Source organism: Rhopalosiphum padi, chromosome 2 (assembly GCF_020882245.1).
Source record: "Rhopalosiphum padi isolate XX-2018 chromosome 2, ASM2088224v1, whole genome shotgun sequence".
NCBI lineage: Eukaryota > Metazoa > Arthropoda > Insecta > Hemiptera > Aphididae > Rhopalosiphum > Rhopalosiphum padi.
The window spans coordinates 46,983,119-47,007,008 of NC_083598.1; the positions used below are offsets into that span (position 1 = coordinate 46,983,119).

A 23,890-nucleotide genomic window follows, 5' to 3' on the forward strand; every position below is an offset into this window, starting at 1 on the left:
AATCTATTTTAACTTGAATACATCGGCCGTTGGCGCGTTTGTCAAATTTATATCAGACCAACAAGACGTGAAAAAAAGGGATGCCAAAGTATATATTATATTAATCCTCTAAATGTCATCCAAATCTCTAAATTGTCCATATTTTAATATCTATATGTATAGATACCTACTAAACACTTAATAGTTGTAACAATATAATTAATTGAATAATTCATACAATATAATACGAATAGTTATAGTCAGCTATAAATTATTATCGCAATGTGTTATGAATAAAATAATTTAATGTTTTACCTTATAGTATTACAGAACTGTATAGATTATAACGACGATTTAAAAATTTCAGATAAAATGTCATTACCTAACCAAAAAAAGTTCTAAGAAAAAAAGCAATAATAAATGTTTTAAATACAATTGGCATTTTAGCTTTATTAAATAAAAAATAGTATCGTGAGCTCGTTCTTATATGGTCAGTTTCTCGTCATAGTAATATAGTATACTGCCACGGACGGCCGCCACTATAATATTGAATATTGCAGATTCAACATTTTATACTAGTGTCGTAATCTGGACCACATTTACGTATTTAAAATCTAATATTGTAATAATTTAGCCCACTTTATAAATTGATTGGTCTGAATAATCGATAGTGACTTGCGCTTAAGTGGCCTGCCTATAGGTACGCCGTGCGTATTAAAAAAAAAATTGAAATGACGCCACTGTTTTACACTTTGCTATATTGTAGTTTTCAATATTTATATGTCTGAAACCAATAATACTGCACATGCGTCTTCATTGAATAATTGAGTAAAAAATTTATCAACAGCAACAGCTATATCAGTTGACTAGTGCTTAACTTTCAAAAAATTACTAAAAAGAAAATCCAAAATAAATGTAAAAGGCATGTATAATATTCAATGCGAAATAAAACATTTTTTTAAAAAAAAACTTATAAAACACCTTAAAAAAAACCCGACGTTGCATAAGTATTTAAACAATAGTGTTCTATAAACTTAAAAAGTATTTCAATACTTTTACAAAAATACTTAAAACACCGAATTATACTTAAATTACAATTATTATACTGTCAATTGCGAAAATAATTTAGGCACTCGCGCACTCGTCATCGGACAAACGGTTTGATCTTCCGACCACCGGTACCGTGGTCGCAACAAACGCAAGTGGCCGTCGACCCGCGCCGGCACAGACATTTTACCGATCCCTCGTCGACGGCCTTTTCGTTGTCGTTCGCGTCACCCGTCACTACCGACGCGGCCGCCGAAGTCGATCCGCTACAATCCGTGGACGTCCGTACCTTTTGCGCCTTTGATATGACGTTTATGTTCTCTTTCCGGGCCGGCAACGTCTTCTTCAGCGACAGCTGCCTCGAACGGTCGGTCTGCTGTTCGCGCAGACTGCCTGCACCACCGCCGCCACTGTTTGCGCTGCACCGACTACCGGGCGGTGCGGTGTCCGCGGAGTGCGGAAAACGCCACAGGAATATGCCGCCGTCTGCGCTTGTGCTCACCACGAACTTACCGTCCGGACTCACCTTCACGTTTGTCACCACACCCGCGTGACCCACCCCGACGTGCGTGGGCACCCCTTCGTTGTACAGCCAAACCTTCACCATCTGATCTGAACTGCCGGTGACGATGTACTTACCTGTAAAAACGTGATTATTAATCATCCATACATATAATTCTATTAAAACGGGCAGCAAGTCAATACGCACTGATATTATTATCTCAAGATCAATAAAACATCACGATTGTACAAAAATATATTATAGTTTCATTAAAAAGTGTGAAAATACAAAATATAGAATATATCTTGTATTTTTTTTTTTTTTGCAATATATTTTGATTATCGTGACTTGGTTATAATTATAAATATGTAAATTCTGTCCACCGAAAGAACACGCCTATTTTACGCATTCTCACGTGACACTCTTCTACAGTGAAACCACTCCGGCAACGCAGATTAACTGATTTTCATCGATGCGAGGCGTGATGTTTCCGGGCGAGACACTTCCCGACCAAAATTTTATTGTACCCTTCTTTTTCGGCAAAATTGAAAAGTTCAATATTTACTGTATGTTATACATATAAAAATCACATTATTTATTTTTATATAACTTGTATTTTTAATATTTATCTATTAGATATATAGTATAACATATAATAAATATTGAATTTTTTAGTTTGGGCTAAAACCTTATAAACCTTAGGAAGAGTACGACTTATGTCGAAAACGACCATGCGCGTGTTTCAGAAAGAGTTTAGTTTACTTGTAGTACAAAAGCATTTTCCCGGCAGTTTTCAAAATTTAATTTTTTTTTTTAAAGGTAAAGTTTACGCACCGTTGGGCGTAACATCTAGCGAGTTGAGCGCGGATGCCGACGATCCTTCGATCTCGCGTATCAGCGACCCGTCGAGCGCCTCCCAAAACCCAATGTACCTATTGGTGCCGCATGTGAGCAGTTGGGCGCCATTAGGATGGTACTTGGCACTGGTGAATATCGTCGACGAGAACATGATGGACAGCCGCGTGAACCGGACAATGTCCCAGACCACACACGTGCCGTCCGCGCTAGCCGTGATCGCCTCGTGGCCCAACTGGTGCACGTCGATCGAGCTCACCGGGCCCTTGTGCTCCTTGAGCACAGCCTGCAGCGCCCCGTTGAGGTTGTCCACCTGCCACACGCGGACCTGGCCCTCACCTCCACCGCTCAACAGTTTCCGGCCGTCCTTGGACATGGCGATGGCCGACACGCCCTTATTGTGACAGTTGTTTATGGCGTACAGCAGCCGTCCGGTTTCCGGCGCGAATATCCGGATGTTGCCGTCGTTCCACGACGTGACGATCTGCGCGCCGTCGTACGAGAACAGCACGCCGGAGCACGTGAAGTTGCGCACGGTGATACGGAGCAGCTCCTGGAGCGTGTCCACCGACCAGACGCGCACGTCGTGCTTGCTGGCGGTGGCGAACACCTTGCTGTAGCCGTGCGGGAACGCCAGATCGTACACCACAGACGTGTGACATGTGAACAGACAGGTGACGTCGAAGTCGCGCGCCCGGACCGCGAACAGCTCGCAGTTGACGGTGCCCACCAGTACGACGCCGTCGTCCATCAGCTGTATGCTAGTCACGGACGAATCGACGTTGGCTGACTTGATGGCCATCAGTAGCGGGCGGGTGGGCGTTGCTAGCCGGGTGCTGCCCGGCTTACTGTACGAGCTGCGGCCGCGGGAACAGTTACCGACATCGCGGACCTTCTGCTTGACCAGCTCGATGACGCCGTCCCCGGAACCCACCAGCATAGTGCCGTCCGCGACCAGGTACAGCGCCGTGATTCCTTTGCTATACAGTTCCACGGTGGCGGCGGCAGCAACGCCGCGCCTGTTCTTGCCGGCCGGCGGGTACTTGGCGAAACACCCGACCAGAGTCGGAGCGTTGGTAGGGGCCACTACGGCTGTGTCGGCCGAGAAGTTCAGTTTGATTTTCATCACGTCGCCGGTACTGGTGCCGCAGTACGCATACTCGTCCAGCCGGTCGATGACGGTGCACAAGATCTTGCGCTTGATCTTGGCGAACGAACCGTCCAGCCCCTGGATGTTCCGCTGTTCCCTGTTGAGCGTCCACAGCCTGAGTATGTTATCGCCGGCCACGACGAAACACTCGCCGCGCGTGTGCACCGGCCGGAGCACCGTCGCCGAGCCCGCGGTCGACTTGACGGACGACGACCCGCATAGCACCTCCCGCTTGTCGATGTCGTAAACGATCACCGAACCGTCGTCGACGCCGCCCAGCGATATCAGAAAGTTTTCGCAGCACGAGAACGCGACGGATTCGACGCGCACCTTGTGCGACTCATATTTTGCAACCACCTGTCCGGTGTGGAAACACCACACGATTATCGGCGACCGGAACCCCATGTAGTTCACTTGACCAGAACCCACGTACCGGCCGGAAGTCGACACCGTGACGGCGGATATCACGTTCGTGTGCCCCTCGAAAAACCGCTGAGCCTTTGTGTGCCAATGGTACGCCGCGATGTTAGTGCCGAGTGGGTACACCAAATGAACGCCGTCCGGATGCAGAATGAGACCGTTCACCGGATTGCCGTCGAATCCGATCAGCGACTGTAGTTCGAGGTCTTGCACAACGATTTCACCGTCCATGTTTTTGCATCTGTGTAGGCTTTTTACGTATTAAGAAATATCATCCTCAATCTCGTTAATCACCGTACGGAACCACATTAGTAATTACCTCGAACCTCGATGATATGATTAAACCTGTATATTTCCTATAATATAGTAGTAAAATAGTTTAGTGTATATTTAGGTAGGTGCTTAAACCTACTATGTGACGATGCAACGCGAATGGTATGATACCTACGCGTAGAGGTAAGCCGATAGTTTAACTGATAACTTTGAAGCGTGTTTGCGTTTTAACTCCATAGCAACAAAAGTGCGAGGTACGTGGGGTTAAGGGTGTTGTAACCACTGGGGACAGTTTTGTCGAATGTGTAAGCAATGGTGTACATAAATATCATCGTGTTTGATTAGGTCGTATTCAAAAAACGATTCTCAGGCTCCAAACAGATACATTTTATCATTTTAGTGGAAACCCTATGTTATCTGACTCGCTTACATTTTATTGGCTGATGATTCAGCAATGTTTTATTTTTTAATACCTAGCTTGGTAAGAGAGTAAGCCAAAAAGGCACACCAAAAGTTCTTACTCACCGTTCAAAATCTGAAATAAGCATTGGATGTTTAATATTGTAAAATACTTGAGCAAACAATAATTTTGTATTGTAATAAACAAATGTCTTTATTGATTAAAGAACAATAAATTATTTTCACACATTGTTATATTATACTAAATTGATCAATACTAATAGTTTTGTTATAAAATAAATGATTTTCTGACTATGAAAAAAATAATATAGGTAAGTATAAAGTAGGTAGTATGTTATATAGAAAACAGTAATACGTAGGTAATTTAATTAATTTAAATAATTGATTATAATAATATATTAAAAACCTTTAGTCAAACATCAAACTCTAGTTTCAACCAATGTGTTGTTTTTTAAATGTACTTATATTTAACACAATTCGTAAACAATTTTATCCACCACACACGCCCTCCCTGTTTATAGCATATATTATATCATATTACAATGTATTTATTAAATCCTCATAATACAAATAACAAAATTCAACAAAACAACAACAAAAATGTAAAATAAAACTATTATCAATCTACACAGTTTAATGAAGAATTCTACATTCTACTATTATCTGTTTATCTGTTTAAATAGCTATTTTGAAATAAATTCTACATAGTTATTAATGGAATCGATCACATCAAAATAGGAATGTGAAAGTGTTAATTTTAAGTTAATATTGATTTATGTAGATTGTGATGTTCAAAGTTTTACAAAAATCAATAACTTCAATTAAAAATCAAAACATTGAAAATAACTAAACAAACTTTAAACTAAATAAATAAATAACAAACTGATTTTTATACAAAAGTATCTGCAATTTAGAGCAGAGAAGTCTGTTTGATAAAATATATCAAATAGGCCAAAAAATGTTTTAATAAGTACACATCAAGAACACAAAGCAAATTAAACATAACTCTCCAAAAACAATCGTGTTTTAAGTTAATATTGTATTTGAAAGAAGGAATGTAAAGGTTGCTGGTTGACTATGAATATTTTATTTATTGCACATTGAGAATTCCCCGGTTTTCCAATGATCCTTTGAGAACGTAAAATAATTGTAACTGTTCTTCGGGTCGTAAATTAATTACCTAAACATTTAATGTATGTTGTAGAAAATAATTATATTATTATTATGTTCAAGAGAATGTTTTACCCACGTGTATTATATCCAACTTGCTAATGCACAACAGTAAATTTTACTTTTAAAAAATCCATTTAATAATTAATTTTGTTTGTATTGATATAATTTAAGAGTAAGAATATTATCCAAGATCTAATGTTTTATTTTTATATTTTTATTTTAAAGCGATCAATACACTTTAATATTAAAAATAATTGAATTAAGTAGATTATTATGGATGTAAAATTGACTGTGTTATGAATTTATAAGATAGAGATAACACATTTAGATATAATGTCCTCTTAATAAAATATGTATTTAAAAAGTACCTGTTGAACAGTCTTTTGTAAGGTAGGAGTGCTTACAAAACTGTAAATGTAAACATTAACAAATGTGGCCATAAGATATTGACAGTCAAAACGATCCATAATACCACCATGTCCTGGAATCACATCTCCAAAATCCTAAAATGAAAAAAAATTAATTTAATATATATTGAGGGTAAGTTAATATTTTGTTAAGTGATTTACTTTTATTTTAAATGCTCGTTTAAATCCACTAGCAAAGAATCCACCAAATGGTCCAATAATAGAGCTGAACAATGACATCCAAAAAGCATGAATAACAAAAGGATAAATAGTGATTTTGTTGGAACCTCCAAACTAAATCATGAAAGTTTAAATAAGTTTATTAATTATTATATATATTATTTAAATTAATAATATTTTACAACTTAATTAATTTAACATATATATTGTATATATTAAACATAATTTTTTTTTAATACATACCACACTCATAGCACGTGCAATAAATTCAGGCAGAACATATTCATGTAGAGTATATAAGGGTGATGGTTCACAATCAATAATCATTTTACCAAACTTTTCACTGTATTCAACTGGACATACAAAATATGGATATTGACATAGAAAATATGATATCTATAATAAAAATAAATTGAAATAATAATTTTTTATAATTTTTTATATTGCAATATAGTATTTGCATACTATTACTATCATAATATTATTAAGATAATTTTTAATTAAACATAAATATTGGTTCCAGTCCAATAATTTTAAAATATACTAAAAATTAAAATATTTAATAATAAAAATATAATAACTAGTAAATTTAATACTTTTTGACATACTATGAATGTTTTGTACTTAAAAGATTGTTATATGCATAACAATATAATATACCCTGTTTCAAAAGAAAATAATCACTTTTCGCGTATACCGACTGACTGCTCCAACAGTGGCATGCCAAAATACCCTACACCATCCAAGTCGACATTTTCCGAAGACAATGTACAAACATTTATGACTAATATTCCTAACTTGTAATGTTATTATGTTTAATTTGGGAACCACCAATAGTACGGGTCGTTGATGAGAGATGCGCTTAAATGGTCAACAATCGGTCGACTGACTGATTATACTCTTTTGAAACAGGATATAAATATGCATTATTAAATCATAACCCAAATTGTGAAAGGTATTTAAACCTTATTATAATATATCTTCAGCTAGTACAATAAATTGATAAAATGTCACTTCCATTCTGTATTATTTAATTATTGTAAAAATGTTACAGTTCAATATTCCATGTCTTAGACAACATATTTACTTGTATTGTACTTAATTTATTAATTAACTAAACTAAAAAAAAAACATTTCTTCTTCTGAAATCCAGTTTAAATTAAAACTGATAGACTATTGTCACTTATATTGTCAATTTGTGATTTCAATGTTTGAAAAGAAAGCAAAAGTAGTATTAAACTATTAAAAGTAAAATTAATTAATTTAATGACTATGTATCACAGAATATTCTGTGCATGTATACCAAAAAAACATATCATGAAATATAGTTTGTGATACAGGCTGACAGACCGTCTCTGCAGAGAATCATTTTTTGTATACAATGATATTATAATATATTATTGATGTCAAATTTAACACACCCATAATAGTAACCCACTCTACACCTAATGTACAGTAGAGTGGTATTTACTTACCTACTTTTTTTTTTTATATATATAATTATAATAATAAATTAGAATAAAATTAACTTACTATTATACCACAAATTACAGTAGCAACACCACCACCAATAAACCCTTCCCATGTCTTTTTTGGTGATACTTGTATAAGTGGTGTTCGTCCAAAAAAAAACCCAAAGACGTAAGCCCAAATATCATTAAGTATGATCATTGACACTGGTACGATGAACCTAAAATTTAAAAAAAATCATTAATGATCTATTAACAAAATAATTTTAATTCTTAAAAGCATAGAAAAAAATAATAATAAGAAAAAAAATTAAAACATTTATTAATATTAAATAAATTATATACCAAATTAGTCCTTCAAATATATTTCGAATAATAAAATAACTTTGAGATACAACAATCAAGAGACACACGTGAGTCCAAGCAAATAATGAGAACTGTTTCATGTAATATTTGCGCACCAATGACAACACAAACCATACTAAACCAGCAATGTATAGACTGAATGAAACGAACCGATGATAAGTTATTAACATTTTCAAATATTCCTAAATTAGAAAATTAATAGTAAAATAAGTGTTCATGGTAAAAAGTGGTAAAAATATTATTAAAAGCTTACTGTTCTGTTAACTACTACTGCAAATATGTCTACAAGACTTTCACCATAAAAAAAATAGTTAGATGCCATCAAAAAATACCATGATAGAGAACGAAACCAAGGAAGTCCATGGATTCGATAAACTGAGTAACCAATGTTAATTATCTCTTCAAAACATTTAACCTGAACAACTAAAACCTGTAAATAATTTAAATGCATTAAAATTAGTTGTTTTAGGTTTAAGTTAAAATCATTTAATTTAAATTTATAAATAATTAGTTATGTTTTATTAAATTTTAATAATTATTGAATATAATATAATACGTATATATTATTAAATATTGATAATTTTAATGAATTCATTGAAATATAAATGTTATTTAATATCTTGTAATGTTAAAGTATAAGTCAAAATTTATAACTATTTTAAAATGCATGTTTAACTATATTTTTAAAAATTTTAATTATTTGTAATTATTTTTTAATTATTTAAATAACATTATAAAATCTGTAAATAAAGAAAGATTATTTAATGAAATTCATAATTTAAATAGATGACAAATTATTTATTAATATGCAAATACAAAATGATCCTTCATATTAAATTTATTTCCAGAAAACAATAAAATTCCAACTGTTGAAAGCAATATCAATGTATATGTATTTGTGCAAATCCGAAATCAATATATTATATAAATATATACATAGAGATAGATATTTTTTTATTAGAATTTAATATAAATAAGGTGCTGATTTTAATAAAACCCCAGTACTTTGCTTATTTTTACTTAATTATTATTGTTTTTGTTGGAAGTATGCCAAGACATGTGTTAATGTCCCTAATATATAAAGAAAAAACAATATTACTATCTAAAAAATGTCTTAGATTACATTAATATGCCTGTGGTTTATAAAGTAACTACTTATATTATATAAATGTAATTTGTTATTATTAATAAAATTAATCAATGTATAAAATGCAATTAAATAAATTCCCATTATTTTATCACTTTAAATTTAATTTAATCAATTTCAACATGTTTTTATTTATTATTATGATTATTATTGCTATTATGAGTACATATTTAATAATTTAAAAATCTTTCAACCTTGACCACTCTTTAAAAATAAAATAAATTAATAGGCCAATCATGAAGCCCTGTAAAGAGAATATTGATTTATATTGTTTTCACAATTATATAACATAAAAATAAAATGCTTTAAAATACATACAGCTATCATTAAGGCAAGAGGTCCTCCATAACATAAGAGACAAAAAAGACCAATCATAAGCCAGCCAAATATACCTCTAATTATCCAATTTCTCCACCTATAAAAAAAATGATTAATTAATACATAGCTAAGCTAAATTAAAATAATCAAAGGTTACTTGCCTTTCTGATATTCCACTTAATAATGTTTCTAATATTTGTGGCATTTTATTGGTACCAGATGGTATTTTTGCTGAGAGATCTATATTTTTATCATCTTCAGAATCAAAATCTTCTTTCTATTAAAAAAAATATATATTTATAATTACTTATGATAATATATTATAATCAATATTGGCCCACTGTAATTCTTAATGTTAACTATTTGAATAAGCAGTAAAACATGGTTTACTCCAAGTATAAAAATGAATGAATAACAATAAATCTAAAGTACCTATATAAAATTATTATTTAAAGATCAATAAATATTTAAGTTAATAAGTATAAATATAGATCAAACATTATAATTTATAAACAAATTACCATAATACAACATAGAAATACAAACAAGTATATATATATATCATTACCACCACAGCCATTAAACTAAAATGCACATAAATATTTATTCCCTAGTCTCTACTCCTACTCCCTTTATAATATAATTCTTTAATACTTTCTAAAAATATTTAGACATTAGACTGTTAATATTAATTGTAATTTGTATATTAACAATATAATAAATTAATGTCCATGAAAATTAATATAATGAACTCTTAATAACTCAAAATTTAAAATGATATCTTCAATGTATTACTTAGTTTGAGTTTACAAATGTTAGCAGTATAAATATGTTAATAATTATAGCAGTAATAATCATAAATCATTTTAAATTACTAAAAAATTTAATTTTATCGGTATATATCAATTATTATATAATATTATTGTCTAAGTTTGTTAGAGCATAAGTCATAAATAAAAAGTTGATTGTTACAAATATATGCATAACTAATAAATAATTTATTATTATTGTGTTAAAATTTTACTAAGAAAATATAAACTTAATTTTTTATGAAATTTTCTTTTGTAATATATTTAAATAATATTAATTTGATAGAAGCTTATGTGATCGAACTACCTAAGAGTTAAATATGATTAATTAAAGCGTATTCATGCAAATTTAATAATTAAAATCAATATGTTATTTACTGTTAAAGCAATCTAAAATTGCATTTGTTTGCGAATTAACATAATTTCAAGATTTTTTACAGTAAATCTTATTGGTTTGCAGATAATTTTTGTTAAAATGTATTATTTATGGTGCTTAATATATAAATACAATATTTTAGTACACAGAGCTTAATTATAATTTTAGTTTTAGGCCTAGTTGAATCAATTAACAGAAACATAAAATTAAGCAATTGTAATATGAAGAATATTTATCTTCTAAATCCATAACAAGCATTAATACTTGTAGTACCATCACCATGTACATGTTTCCAGGATCATGCCATATCCAATGTTTACCCAAAAATATTCGAGCAGAAAACTTACTTTGGACCTACGATAATTATTTGTTCGGAAATTGAATGAGGCTTGATTACTGAAGTAATTTGAGCCCGCATACCAATGTTTGGGACCTTTTAATTTCCGTAAATTTTGATAAGCATTATATATCTTATGAACTGGCCTGTAACGCCTAACCAAATGTGGCATAGTATTTGTCACAACACATGATTGAATACAATCATCAATCTGAAAAATTGTTCACTGAATTATAGCCTATATTTGTTTATAACAACTGATAATTTTAACTGAAATAATTAATTTACAAATAAATAAAATATTATTTAAAATTATTTAGTTAAATATCAAGATAAACATAAAGAATGATTTAACCAAAAGTTTGAAAATTCATCCATTCTATTAACACATAATAAAAGGTTATTATTATAAAATAACCTAAAATAGTTACCTATAAAATTTTCTATTCAACAATATACCTACATTCTTCATAAAGTTTACCTATATTATAATAAAAATAATTTTAAATATATAATAAAACATTAGTATATAAATTGTAATTGAATGACAATAAAAATAAAATAAAATAGGGTATAAGACTATATTATATTAATTTGTTTAGGTACTTTAATTTACTTTTTAACCAATGAAATTATGTAGTAGTCGTAATAGTAAATTAATATATTTAAAAAACTAAACAACTAATTCAAGAATAAATAATCATAAAAAAATGTTCCAGATGATGACTACAGATTAACTACCTATATTAGGTATGTAAATATTATAAAAAGTAAATAATGATTGATGACTTTAGTGTACACACCATTAAAGAAACTAAAATGTAACATTAATAGCTACTAGACAAATTCTACTAGCTATACAACACAGACTGTACAATATCTTTACTGCAATAGTCTAATAATAATAATAATAATAATAATAATAATAATAAAATAATAATGAAATTAATCAAAATATTATAAGATTATGCTGTATTATTGAATTCTGTCATGAAAGACAAACATGAATCTTACTGGTTCTGATTTGTTTTCAAAATGAACTTGATCCTGTTCAGCAGATTTGATTTCTTCTTTATCCTCTTGGATATTGATTTCTCCATCGTCTTCTTTTTTCCTCTGTCGTAATTCACATTCAGCCATTTCCATATATTTTCTGAACCGGTGTTTTCGTTTTTTTACTTACAATATATTCATTGTAAGACTGAAAGCACCTCTATATTATATGTATCTATTTATCAATAAATAAGTTTTAATAAAATTGAAAAAAATGGACTACGCCAATAGAAGGTTCAGAAGTCAATAATACAACCGACTATCGAGTAATTACGTGCGTGACTTGGGAATGCAAACAAAAACTCAAGTACACAACTAGTCACAAGAAACGAGAGAACAAGACAACGAAATATTAATAAAATAATAAGTAATAACTAATTAGCCAAATCCAATAACTAACAATGATAAGACTATAATATACGCACTGATAAGGCGCATGCGCTTTTTTATAATTGTAGTTGAAAACATATGTTTTATATTATTCGCAGTATTATCATAATTCATAACACTATAACTATGACTATAAATAGATTATATATCTGTTTACTATTTACATAGTCATGGATATGGTCTATATCTTCGACCATATAAACTAGTTTATATGGTCGAAGGTCTATATTCTATAACAGATAATACCAATTACAAAATAATTATTATATTTTCGACTTTTGTATTATTAAAATACTATAGATATATTTTAATTTATTTATAATATTAAAGTTATTCGGTATAGACTTTGTATCCACATACGAAAAATATTATTTTGCTTTGATTATGCTTGAACCTATATCTATTTAGCTTAAATTATTTTGGAATTTTCTATTTATTCTCCGAAAAATTAAATATTACCATTCGTACTATACAATGACTACATTAATAGTAATACATCATTCATAATATTTTTTATTTAGAAAACTGAGACAAAAAAAATGTAAATTGTACCTGACAGTGTTTTCAAAAAAAAAATTAATACTTTATAACAATGTATACTCGACATTGAAATAATTTAAATAATTATACTATTATTATGTTAAAAATTTTAAAAACACGAAAACAAATGCAAAACGATAAACACTTTACTATACTTACTATACATACTCTCAGAAGCGACTTGTTATAAGAATATTAGGAACGACTGCCCCTGGCCTGAAAATGAGTAGTGTCTAGTGTGTATCTGCTTTGGATGGCATATTGGCATGATGAATATAGTGATACCCATTCGCCCACCTGTTTTAAATTATTATAACAAATTAAATATTAATTAATCGATAAAATTCATATTTTTTAAGTTAGTCAGGTTTAATTTTAACAGAAGATTAATTATTAAAGTTAAAATAAGTTTATCTATGATCAATTATAAAAGTAAAAGAACTAAAAATAGTACATTGATCCTAGTAAATTTAGTTAGTGGGTGGGTGGGTAGCTTATAAAGCTTATGCTCCTAAAGTTTTAAATACTCAAGCCACTGCATACTACATATAGTAAGTACCTACTTTACTAATAAAGTAATAACTAATAAGTGACAGCAGAGTGCAGACAGCTATATTTATTATGATTTTGTCTTTGAAAAAATCATAGATAAACCTATAAATAATACTGATAACAGATAAGATAATTCCTATAAAGTCGTTACTCGTTAATCATTATGACATGTACCTATTTATCTAAAGCTTATTGTTTTGGTATAATATGTATTTCATATTTTCATGAAATTTAAAAACTGGGCTAATCACTTTGCAATGAATAATAGGTTTCGACTGTCGAGTGTATCAATAACTGGCTACTACCATACAAAGTACGATTCTGAATGAAAATAGTCTGTCAGCACTCAGTATATTATATACTGCCGTCTGTCATACTGATAAACTTAAAAATAATATGCTATTAATAATACGCTAAATTATAAACTAATTTTGCCTAAAAACAAATAGTTGCATACGTTTTATATTTATATATTATAAAATGATAATCATTAAAATATTATTTTTTTATATAATAAAATCTTAATTTATAATTAGTCTTTTATAGTTATAAGAATCCTAAATTCGTGTCTCATGTGCTTCGGGGACTCGGGGTTGTATCTAATAGTTATGAATCATGATGATTTTGACTTTGACTTTGATAGTAAATCTAAATTTCAGCGTTTATAATCAAATTGTAAGTAATAAATTGTTTACTTAGGTATAGAAAATAGAAATATACGTTTAAAGATAGGTACTATCTTCATATTTACAAAGGTAGGAAACGTTTTGCTGTACTAAAATTCATAATATTCCTACTTAAAACTCTTAAGTTTCTCGAATTATGTTTTTAAATATTATAACAAAATATTAAAAATAAATTGTTTGGATTTTATAATTTCAGTATAAACTATACTTAGTATACTTACTCAATAAAAGGAACCTTAAATTAAATTTTCAAAACTTAGGTAAATAAAAAAAAGTTTTATGAATTTCTAACTACAACATAGTTTGCAACTTTTGTGATTTTAACGAATTCCATCAAACTTTAAATGCATATAAAACTAATTGTGCCTATGTATTTTTAATATTGTATGTAGATATAACAACAACTGAAAACAAATTATGTGGGAACTTGTATTACATATTCAAGAACTTTGATCCCATGAATAATTTAAGGATGATAAAATGATATATAGTATGATATACGTATGAATTATAGAGATGATAAATTTTCAATTTATTGCTATAAATAGCGCAAAAATTGTATCATGTATAAAAAATAATAATATAAATTATAAATATTTTGTGAAATTTTCAAGTATCTTCGGTTATCAGTCTTTAAATTATACAACAAAAAACATTCATCACTTGAAAATAAATAGTTATAATACGAGTGATTATTCGTTTTTGTTAACATTTTAAACTCAAACGGTATTAAAAATGAATTTGACTTTCCAATAGAAATATTATTTTAATATAGGTTTCAAAACGTATAAAGAACTTTATTCAAATATTAATTTGATATAAACTGATTATTTGTTATTCATTTCTAACTGCAAAATTAATAAAGTCATTTTTGAGATTTTTTACAAATTTTGTCAAAATTTAAAATTTAAAAACTCATAAAAAAATATTGTGATTATAAATTATTTATATTTTTTAATTGAGACTTGAGAGATTAAAACCTTATAAATCAAAACATTTTAGTCGCCTATATGTATATTATATATACATAGATATATATATCTCAATAAATAATTCGGCTATCTTGTCGTATATGCGCTCTACCGGCGACATTACAACTGCAGTATGCGCTCTACCGTTTGATTGCATTCTACCGTTTTTACCATTCTAATTGTAAGTAATACAATTACACCATACATAGGTACAAGCATTAATTTTATATACAGATAAGTCTAACTATGGGAATATTTGAAAACCGTATTTTTAGATTTATTTTATTTCAACAAACATTGTAGTTGTATCTGGGCCGGCACGGATTACGATTACAACTTATAGATTGAAAAATAAAATTATTATATAAATTAAATCATAAAGTAAAAAATAATAATATACACGTAAACCAAATAAAAGAAGTAAAAAAAAAATAATAATAATATTAATAACACACGTAAAATACAATAAATAATTAACCAATGAGTCAATAAGTGTTATACCATATCAAATGTTACAAACAATTATAAATTATAATGTATTGTATAAAATGCTATAAAATATTTATATAAGACCGTTCGTCATCGTCTCATTTTTTTTTTTAAATAATCAGAAAAAATAAAAATAAAATAAATATAATAATATAGGTAATTAAAAAATTAGTAGCCGATTCTTCGTTTTGAATTATACTATAAAATTCTTTTGCAAGCATATTGAAAAGTGAAAATAAAAACTGTGTAAACCCAAGAACTGTCAGCCAATGACTAAATACATTATTAATACACTAAAAATTATATCATGCAGTAAAAGAGAGTGCTAATCTTTATTAACATTAAGTCAAGATAGTAAAGATAAATTGGGTAGTAGAGCGCATACGACAAGCATACCGTAATTGCAGGTAGACCGCGATCTACGGTAGAGCGCATACGACAAGATAGCCAATAATTCAAAACATTTTGAAAATTATACTATACATAGAAAATAATAATACCTATAAGCACTTTGTAAAAGTTTCTACGGTTATTAATTTTTGAATTATAATAAAATAAATATATCTAGTCAGAAACTGGGTTAGCGTAGAGTAACTTGGGGTACCTATAATAGCACGTAGGATAAAATGAATTATTGTGTATAATTAATAATTTAATATTTGCCATCTGGTACCTATTCTGGTTAAGTTGGTTTGTTATTATGATTTTACTATCATAGCTAAACAGTAAACATGATAAAACATTTTCTTCAACTGTTGATGAAGTTTCGACGTCAACATGAGATTAAGTATTAATTTCATTCATTTTATGTAATATTATAATATAAGATTTTAATAGTATATAGAATATAGAAATATTAATAAAAACTAATTAATGACACGTTAGGCGTTGCTTTCATTTATTATCGTATAGTACAATTAGGCGACTATACGTCAATACTAGTAAAATATTGATATAATAAAACAATTGAAATATACTACGAAATACGAGTACTATTTATGTATAAAATCATATTGGGATAAAATTATTCAGTGAATATGGGGCAAAAGTGCTCAGTATTTCTTACCCGATTAGGTCCTACCTTTTATAAACATTTTATTTGTATATACTCGTAGCTTCAAAATTAATATTTAAACATTTAGTTATACCGTTATATGAATTTAAACATAGCTATTATTTAAGTTGATATTGCTTTAATTTTATTTTTTAGTTATTTTTTTTAAAATTTATATATGTATATGTTTTTATTTATATAGTGATGTGCTGTTTCTTGATTAAAAAATTGTTTTAATTTTATTTGTTTTATATACTTACAGACTATAGTTATTATTTGTTCATAAATAATGAATAAAATCATACTATCATAGCCAATTTTCAAGTTTGAATAATCTTTAGATATATAAAATATAAAAACATTCGCTTTTTTTACCTCAACCATGTGTTAGACATATTTATTATAATTTATAATTGCTTAGAATTTTTGGTATTTACTTAGGTAAAATCAACTTTTTAATCGAAAATGACAAATTTACGTTATATTTATAATAAAATAACAACATTACTTACATAATACAATATGCCAAAAACGTGTATATTACCACATAACAGACAATAGTTATTAAATGAAAAGTGCGCCATTATACCCCAGGTTACACAAAACATTACCGTTTCCCTAATCTTTTCATTGTTATTCCCAATTAAAAAAAAGTATTGAATATTTTTAATCGTGACCTCTTTAAAGTACATACCTACTAAATCAAATTTTCTATTCAAAACAACCCTCAAAATTAAAAGTCAAAACATTTTATTAACTATTTATTGTGTGCACTGACACAAAAAAACACATATCATTGTAAAATAAATAGATCGTTCTATTCAGAAACAAAAATATTATTAATTTAATTATACCTGTAAAGTACTATAATAGCTTTCAGCTTTAGCTTTATCTACAAGCTTCAAGTTTCAAGAATTTAGCAAAACATAACATTTTTTATTAATACTCTTAAAAAAAATCGAAAATGTAAAAAGCCTATAAATAGGGTAAAATTATAGTCTATATGTATAATGGATAGATTCTCAAATTCTCCATGTCTCTTTAGTATCTAAAATATTTAAAAAAATTAAAAGAATCACACTGTATATACACATAACACATTTACATTAATACCTACAATGTATGTAACTAGATAACTTTTTACGCAGTTAATACGCCTATACCTATATTGACAAATTACCTTTAGGTATATAATATACCTATTACCTAATATCTATATGCTCTAACAGTTTACGTCTATTGTCATGTTTAACAACCATTTAACAAATGATGAGTATAGTTATATAGTTATATCATAAAGGTATATTAAGTATATTGTACCTATCTATTATCTATACTTAGTTAGTATAGTTACTAAAAACAGTAAAAACAATAAGTTCAAAATAAAATAAATGTTTAATATACTTACATTGACTTGTTAAAGTCGTATATTATGGTAAACAAAAACAGATAATTCCACATTAAATATTAATAATAATATTATGTATAGAAGTTTGTAAGACTTTGGAGAGAAATGGTGGAACCGGACAAAAGCCTTTATGGCTTATAAGCGCCAAAAAAAAGTTATGTACAAGATAGATACAGATGATACAACTATATAAATAATGCCCATACTATTTTTCGTCTACTGGTGTATTTTATTTTCATTACTCCGGTTGATGTTAACAAATATCTAGATTATAAAACCGCATAACACCACGGTTATTTATATTTGATCTATAAGACCATGAACATAGGCTTTTGAATTTTGATAAGGTAACCGGATAGATAATTATTTATTTTAAATAAATATAAAATATTTATTGGTTTTAGGTGATAATTTATTTCTGATAGTTGATCAACAATTTTTAATTTTTAATTTGAAAGGATCATTGTATATAGATTGCATTGGACTTCGATTAACTTACATTATTCCAGAAAAATTCTCAAAATTGTTTAAGTATTTAGACGTACATAATTTCTGAAAATAGTTTTTTAAACAAAGACCATGTGGTAATCTAAGATATTATATGTTATTTTACATCGGTATTTTGAACTAATAATTTTTTAGTTTTAAGTAAATTATCATATCATGAAAATTTTAACTTATTTTACGAAGTGTTTTATTTAACTTTGACCCTGTTTTATACTTCAGCGGGGCGCGATTGTAAACAGGACTCACTAGGGAATAGGGATCACCAATTATTATTTTTGGAGACCCATGGGTCGTCATTTGGTGATCTCTAGTGGCTCTATTATTCACTAATTCACTATACATTAATTAATATAGATAATTATAATTTATATGGTATATTTGGTATATAATAGTTTAAATAGTTATATCTATTATATAGTTGAAGAATCCGTTAAAAATCATGAAAAATATAAGTAAATATAGTAACAAAGAATCAGCAATAAAATAAATTATTTGTAAAAACTATTAAACGTTTGGCTTTTGTCATAAAACAAAATATGAATAGGTATAATATCTCATCATCCTAAACGACTTAAAATTATTACACTGAATGGTGTTTAATGTATATTGTGTGCCTGTATGGTTACTGCAGGATTTATAGAGCACCTCCGCAAGATATGTAAACTTTATGTGGTACATGAAGTTTTATAATTTCATTTATATATTGATATTGATAGATTATAATTTTAATTAAATCTATAATCATTATTTTAAATGTAGATTTTAGAATATCTACATTGGCATATATTTATAAAAACTGCGAGTAGTTACATACTATATAGGTATACTGATGTACTACATCAATGCTCGATCAGAATTCAGTCATTTTAATAAAACCATGTAGCTACTATTGCGTACAATCGATCGTGCCATGGTATAATTTTGAGCGTTATACTTATATTTCACTGTTGTTTTTATTTGTTTCTATAATTCTTAACAGATATACGCTATAGGCCTATAGCATATAAGGTTTTATACATTATTTATAAATATTAATCTATAAACTATAATATGTATATTGTATATATATAGTGCAATAAACCATTTATAATATGTACAACGATATGAGTCCAAGTAGGTACTTTAAGTAATAATGATCATGGAAAAATCGGACACACAGAAAAATAATAAATGAACAATAATTTAGTATAATATAGTATTCCAGAATAATGTTGTTGCAATAAATTACCTTTATATATTTTTAAATTATATGCATTTGTAAACTTACATTTCAAGACATACTTTATAATTACTATACTATAATAGTATAGTATATACTGTATACGTAGTATGCATTATACATATTACACAATAGCTTTTATTATATATTATATAAATAGACAAGAATAAAGAAGCAAAATAATATCAAATTAATTTACATCAAAATATTTTGTCAAATAATTTTTGGTCAATATTATTTTTTAAAACTGCTTTAAAAATAAATAAAACACGTTTTATACAACGAGAAAGAGAATTTTAAATTTAAATTATGTTTTTTATATCGCATTTCATAATATTATGCTGGTTTTCCATATCATACTTAATTTATTCTATTGAATCTAAGCGTCCAAATCGTCCAATAATCAAAGAAAGAAAATATTCTCGTTTATAAATAACGATTAACGATAAAAAATATTACACAATAATAATTACCGCTATATTAGCGCTATAATGCTGAAAATCATATAATATGTAATTCCTGAATTATTGCAAATTTAAGAACACATGGATAAACCAAGATTATTAATTTTAATGAAGGTTATTATTTGAAAAATAAACATATACTAAATTTGTTCTCTAATTAATTTTACTTTTATTTTATTTTTACCATATATTGGTATATTTAACCATTTTTGTATTTGATAATTTTTATGCTTGAGCATTTTTTCTTAGCCATTTTAATGTGGACATTTTTACCGATTATACATTAATGATTAATATACCATTACTATACAAAGCGCGGCCTTGAATTATTTTGAATCGCAGAGGGATCCGCCGCAGTCGACAGTTTACAACAGTAATCATTTTATAAACGTCCCAATGTTAAGATTTTCAGCACACTTATACAGATTACACTTCTCAAAAATACAGGGCTGTGTGAATATTTACAATAATTTAACATAGTCACTATAGATCACGGTAATTAATGCGTATAATAGTGGTAGGTACATTATTATATATACGTGGCATTTTAAAATTTTACAAAATAAATATATTTGTTGTAGTGATAATCGACATCATCGAACGCATAATTTATATAGGTAAATCATTAGGTTACACAATGTGAATCATTATATTCTAAAAAACTAATGAAAAACTGCAACTTTAATTGTTAACCACATCTCGACTCCACCTTATACTCTAAGGTACTCTAATAGTCTATAATATATTTATATAACAAATATTATATACTCTACATTCTATGATCAATATACTATGTGCGCACATACAAGTTTTAAAATATTTGTCAACCTATTATATTATTATATATGATATGTACGTGTGTGTAATAATACGCAGCATATATATCGTTAGCGGGGGAAAAAAATCAATAGCGCGTTCAAAGTGCGTGCGTCGCGGGTGTTCTTTATTATTATATTATTCAATACGCGCAATCACTGCGTATATTATAATACACGTTATATATTATACATAGCTAGGCAGCTTGATAAATTATTATAATATTTTTATAATGTGTAAAACGCACTTAAAAGCAAACCAAAACTCCCACGATCCGCTTCTTTAAAGTAAACGATAAAAAATAAAAAAAATAAACGTATAGTCAGATCAACGAAAGCAAAATGGAACCAATATATCTAATGTCCGAACTCTGCAGTCTGCAGTCCATATTTTGGACATTTAGTACACCGCCTTCACATGCGTTAACTTTATTATTAAGCGTATTAATTAAGTGTTATTTATATTATTATTATTTAAGTGAAAATATAACGCTATTCGCTGCTAATCACTAATTGGGGGAAAAAAAACTTTAACGCTGCAGCGATGGCGGTCATTCGTATCATACTACCTAATAAATTTATAAATTATATAATATATTGTCAAAAAAATGCATATAAATAGGTAATAATCTTTATTACTTATTAGATCTGTAAAAAAAAATAATTTAATGTACCTACCTATATAATATAATATTAACGTATGCCGCAAACAAACGCTGTTTTATTTATAAAGTGCACGTTTGTATTGTACAGTCTATATAACATTATTATTCGAGATAATTGCACAGCTGTAATTGCATGTCGGCGGACTTTATTTAGTAATAATGTTCTATGCAATCATATAAATTATTATATATCATGAGATGATGTCTACACCTGTCCTATAAATAATTCAACCAAACTAGTGCCTAAACATATGTATATACAATATACATAATATTATAATATTATTGTGAAAAATTCGGATCGACGACATAATAGTGCAGCGAAATAAAATAGATTTATGTAGCTAGGTACATAGCTAACTTGAACTGCATCATGAATAAAAACTTTAACAGAGCAAGTAGATATAATGTGAAGAGTATAGTATATATTATACACTATACTGATATTCTGGCCGCTGTCGGGTGAACGAAATAATGTTATTGATCGGTTTTACCGACAATATTCAAATAATGTAAAATGTGTAGTACCTATATCATGTAGTGTTATATATTATATTATACTGTTTAGTCGTGACTAAATATAACGTTTAGTAATGGTGAGTTTATATGCACGCTACACAGGAACATAGAAATATTGGAGTTGTTTTTAATCAAAAGTAGGTACATTGTTATAGCGTGAAATATATTAAAACACCCAGACTTTGATTGCATTTTTAAGTAGTTTAATCAATCAAATAGTGTTCAATAATTAACATGTTTAAAATAAAAATATTTTATAAAAATTATAATTTTAATATCACGAGTTATGAGTTTATAAGATGACCATAAAATATAAATATTAAAAACTAAGGCCAAAAAAGAATTGTTGGTTTAACTCTAATAGTTTAGTTATACATTGTTGAAATATTGAATTATTTAAAGTGAATATAGTTTTTTAATTACATGCATTTTGTTATGAAATTAACATCAAGACGAGTATATCTACTCAAATCAAATTATTTGACAATATAATTAATATTAATATAACAATATATGTATATATACATTATATATATTATATATACAATATATACATAATATATACCTTATTAGTTATTACTTATTAGCTATTAATATAGTTTATTTAAATTTAATGTTGTCAACGCAATCAGCAAGCTAAAAAAGTATTTGTTATGAGTTATAAGCTGTGGGTTGAAATTCCAGTTTGAATAGTGCTATTTTAATCAGGAACTTATTTATTTATAATATATATTACGTTTATATTATATTATTTTGTATTAGATTCTGATACAATAGTGACGAGTGTAAAAGTGATTTTTGTGGTTAAACATTTTTATATCAGAAATAATAATGCTTCAATATTGAGATTTCAGGGTAGTTTCTTATAGCAAATTGGATCCAATCGATATTTAAAGGCAAAAAGTTCCCAATGCCTTTAAGAGTTATACTCTAACGGGAATAGGTACTTACGCCGCAGTTACGCAACACACTAACACCTGATGAGGTTTTCGACGAAATCAATTTTGTTTTTTTGTAACAATTCAAAAATGAATAATCATTAAAGCATTAACCGCGCGTGGATACATTAAAATGTTCATGAAATATTTGTTAATATATTCTAGACAATTAGTAGACATATATAATTTTCAAAATGTTTCGACTATTTATACTATTTATAAACATTTGCAGTTTTCTACTGTTTTAGTTTTATTTTTTTATTTATGTCGATGAAAATAAAGTTTTTAAGTCAAGTATGTGGCACGTAATTCGTGACCTGAATAGTTATACCTTATACGTATAAGTATATCTAATTTTATGTTGATTTGTGTAACCCAAATATAATTTGTAT

The 23,890-nt window shown here is 28.3% G+C and overlaps 2 protein-coding genes across 3 annotated transcripts; both read right to left on the reverse strand.

Annotated features, from left to right (window-relative positions):
- Positions 1-889: 889 nt before the first annotated feature.
- Positions 890-4,853, reverse strand: LOC132920416 (cilia- and flagella-associated protein 52-like). Its single transcript, XM_060982801.1, has 2 exons — positions 2,363-4,853; positions 890-1,665 (listed from the first exon to the last, which is right to left on the reverse strand). Exons 1-2 carry the CDS (start codon positions 4,182-4,184, stop codon positions 1,124-1,126), a joined length of 2,364 nt encoding a protein of 787 aa, XP_060838784.1. The 5' UTR covers positions 4,185-4,853; the 3' UTR covers positions 890-1,123.
- Positions 4,854-5,593: 740 nt separating this feature from the next.
- LOC132920417 (phosphatidate cytidylyltransferase, photoreceptor-specific) lies at positions 5,594-12,676 on the reverse strand. Of its 2 annotated transcripts, XM_060982803.1 has the most exons (11): positions 12,243-12,676; positions 11,239-11,439; positions 9,868-9,983; positions 9,707-9,803; positions 8,495-8,671; positions 8,221-8,423; positions 7,940-8,096; positions 6,650-6,802; positions 6,389-6,520; positions 6,188-6,322; positions 5,594-5,826 (listed from the first exon to the last, which is right to left on the reverse strand). In XM_060982803.1, exons 1-11 carry the CDS (start codon positions 12,372-12,374, stop codon positions 5,737-5,739), a joined length of 1,593 nt encoding a protein of 530 aa, XP_060838786.1. In that variant the 5' UTR covers positions 12,375-12,676; the 3' UTR covers positions 5,594-5,736. The 2 variants fall into 2 exon arrangements, with proteins under 2 accessions (XP_060838786.1, XP_060838787.1); XM_060982804.1 differs by lacking the exon at positions 11,239-11,439 and having other exon boundaries at positions 12,243-12,674.
- Positions 12,677-23,890: the final 11,214 nt, after the last annotated feature.

What these genes read in the sequence shown, in the direction of transcription:
- LOC132920416 (XM_060982801.1), bottom strand. Translation starts at nt 4,184, where the DNA reads ATGGACGGTGAAATCGTTGTGCAAGACCTCGAACTACAGTCGCTGATC. An exon ending in GCTAGATGTTACGCCCAACG is followed by an intron (nt 1,666 to 2,362) that starts GTGCGTAAACTT and finishes ACGTTTTTACAG; the next exon opens with GTAAGTACATCGTCACCGGC.
- LOC132920417 (XM_060982803.1), bottom strand. Translation starts at nt 12,374, where the DNA reads ATGGAAATGGCTGAATGTGAATTACGACAGAGGAAAAAAGAAGACGAT. An exon ending in TTGAAAACAAATCAGAACCA is followed by an intron (nt 11,440 to 12,242) that starts GTAAGATTCATG and finishes ACAATTTTTCAG; the next exon opens with ATTGATGATTGTATTCAATC. An exon ending in AACGAGCATTTAAAATAAAA is followed by an intron (nt 6,323 to 6,388) that starts GTAAATCACTTA and finishes TTTTCATTTTAG; the next exon opens with GATTTTGGAGATGTGATTCC.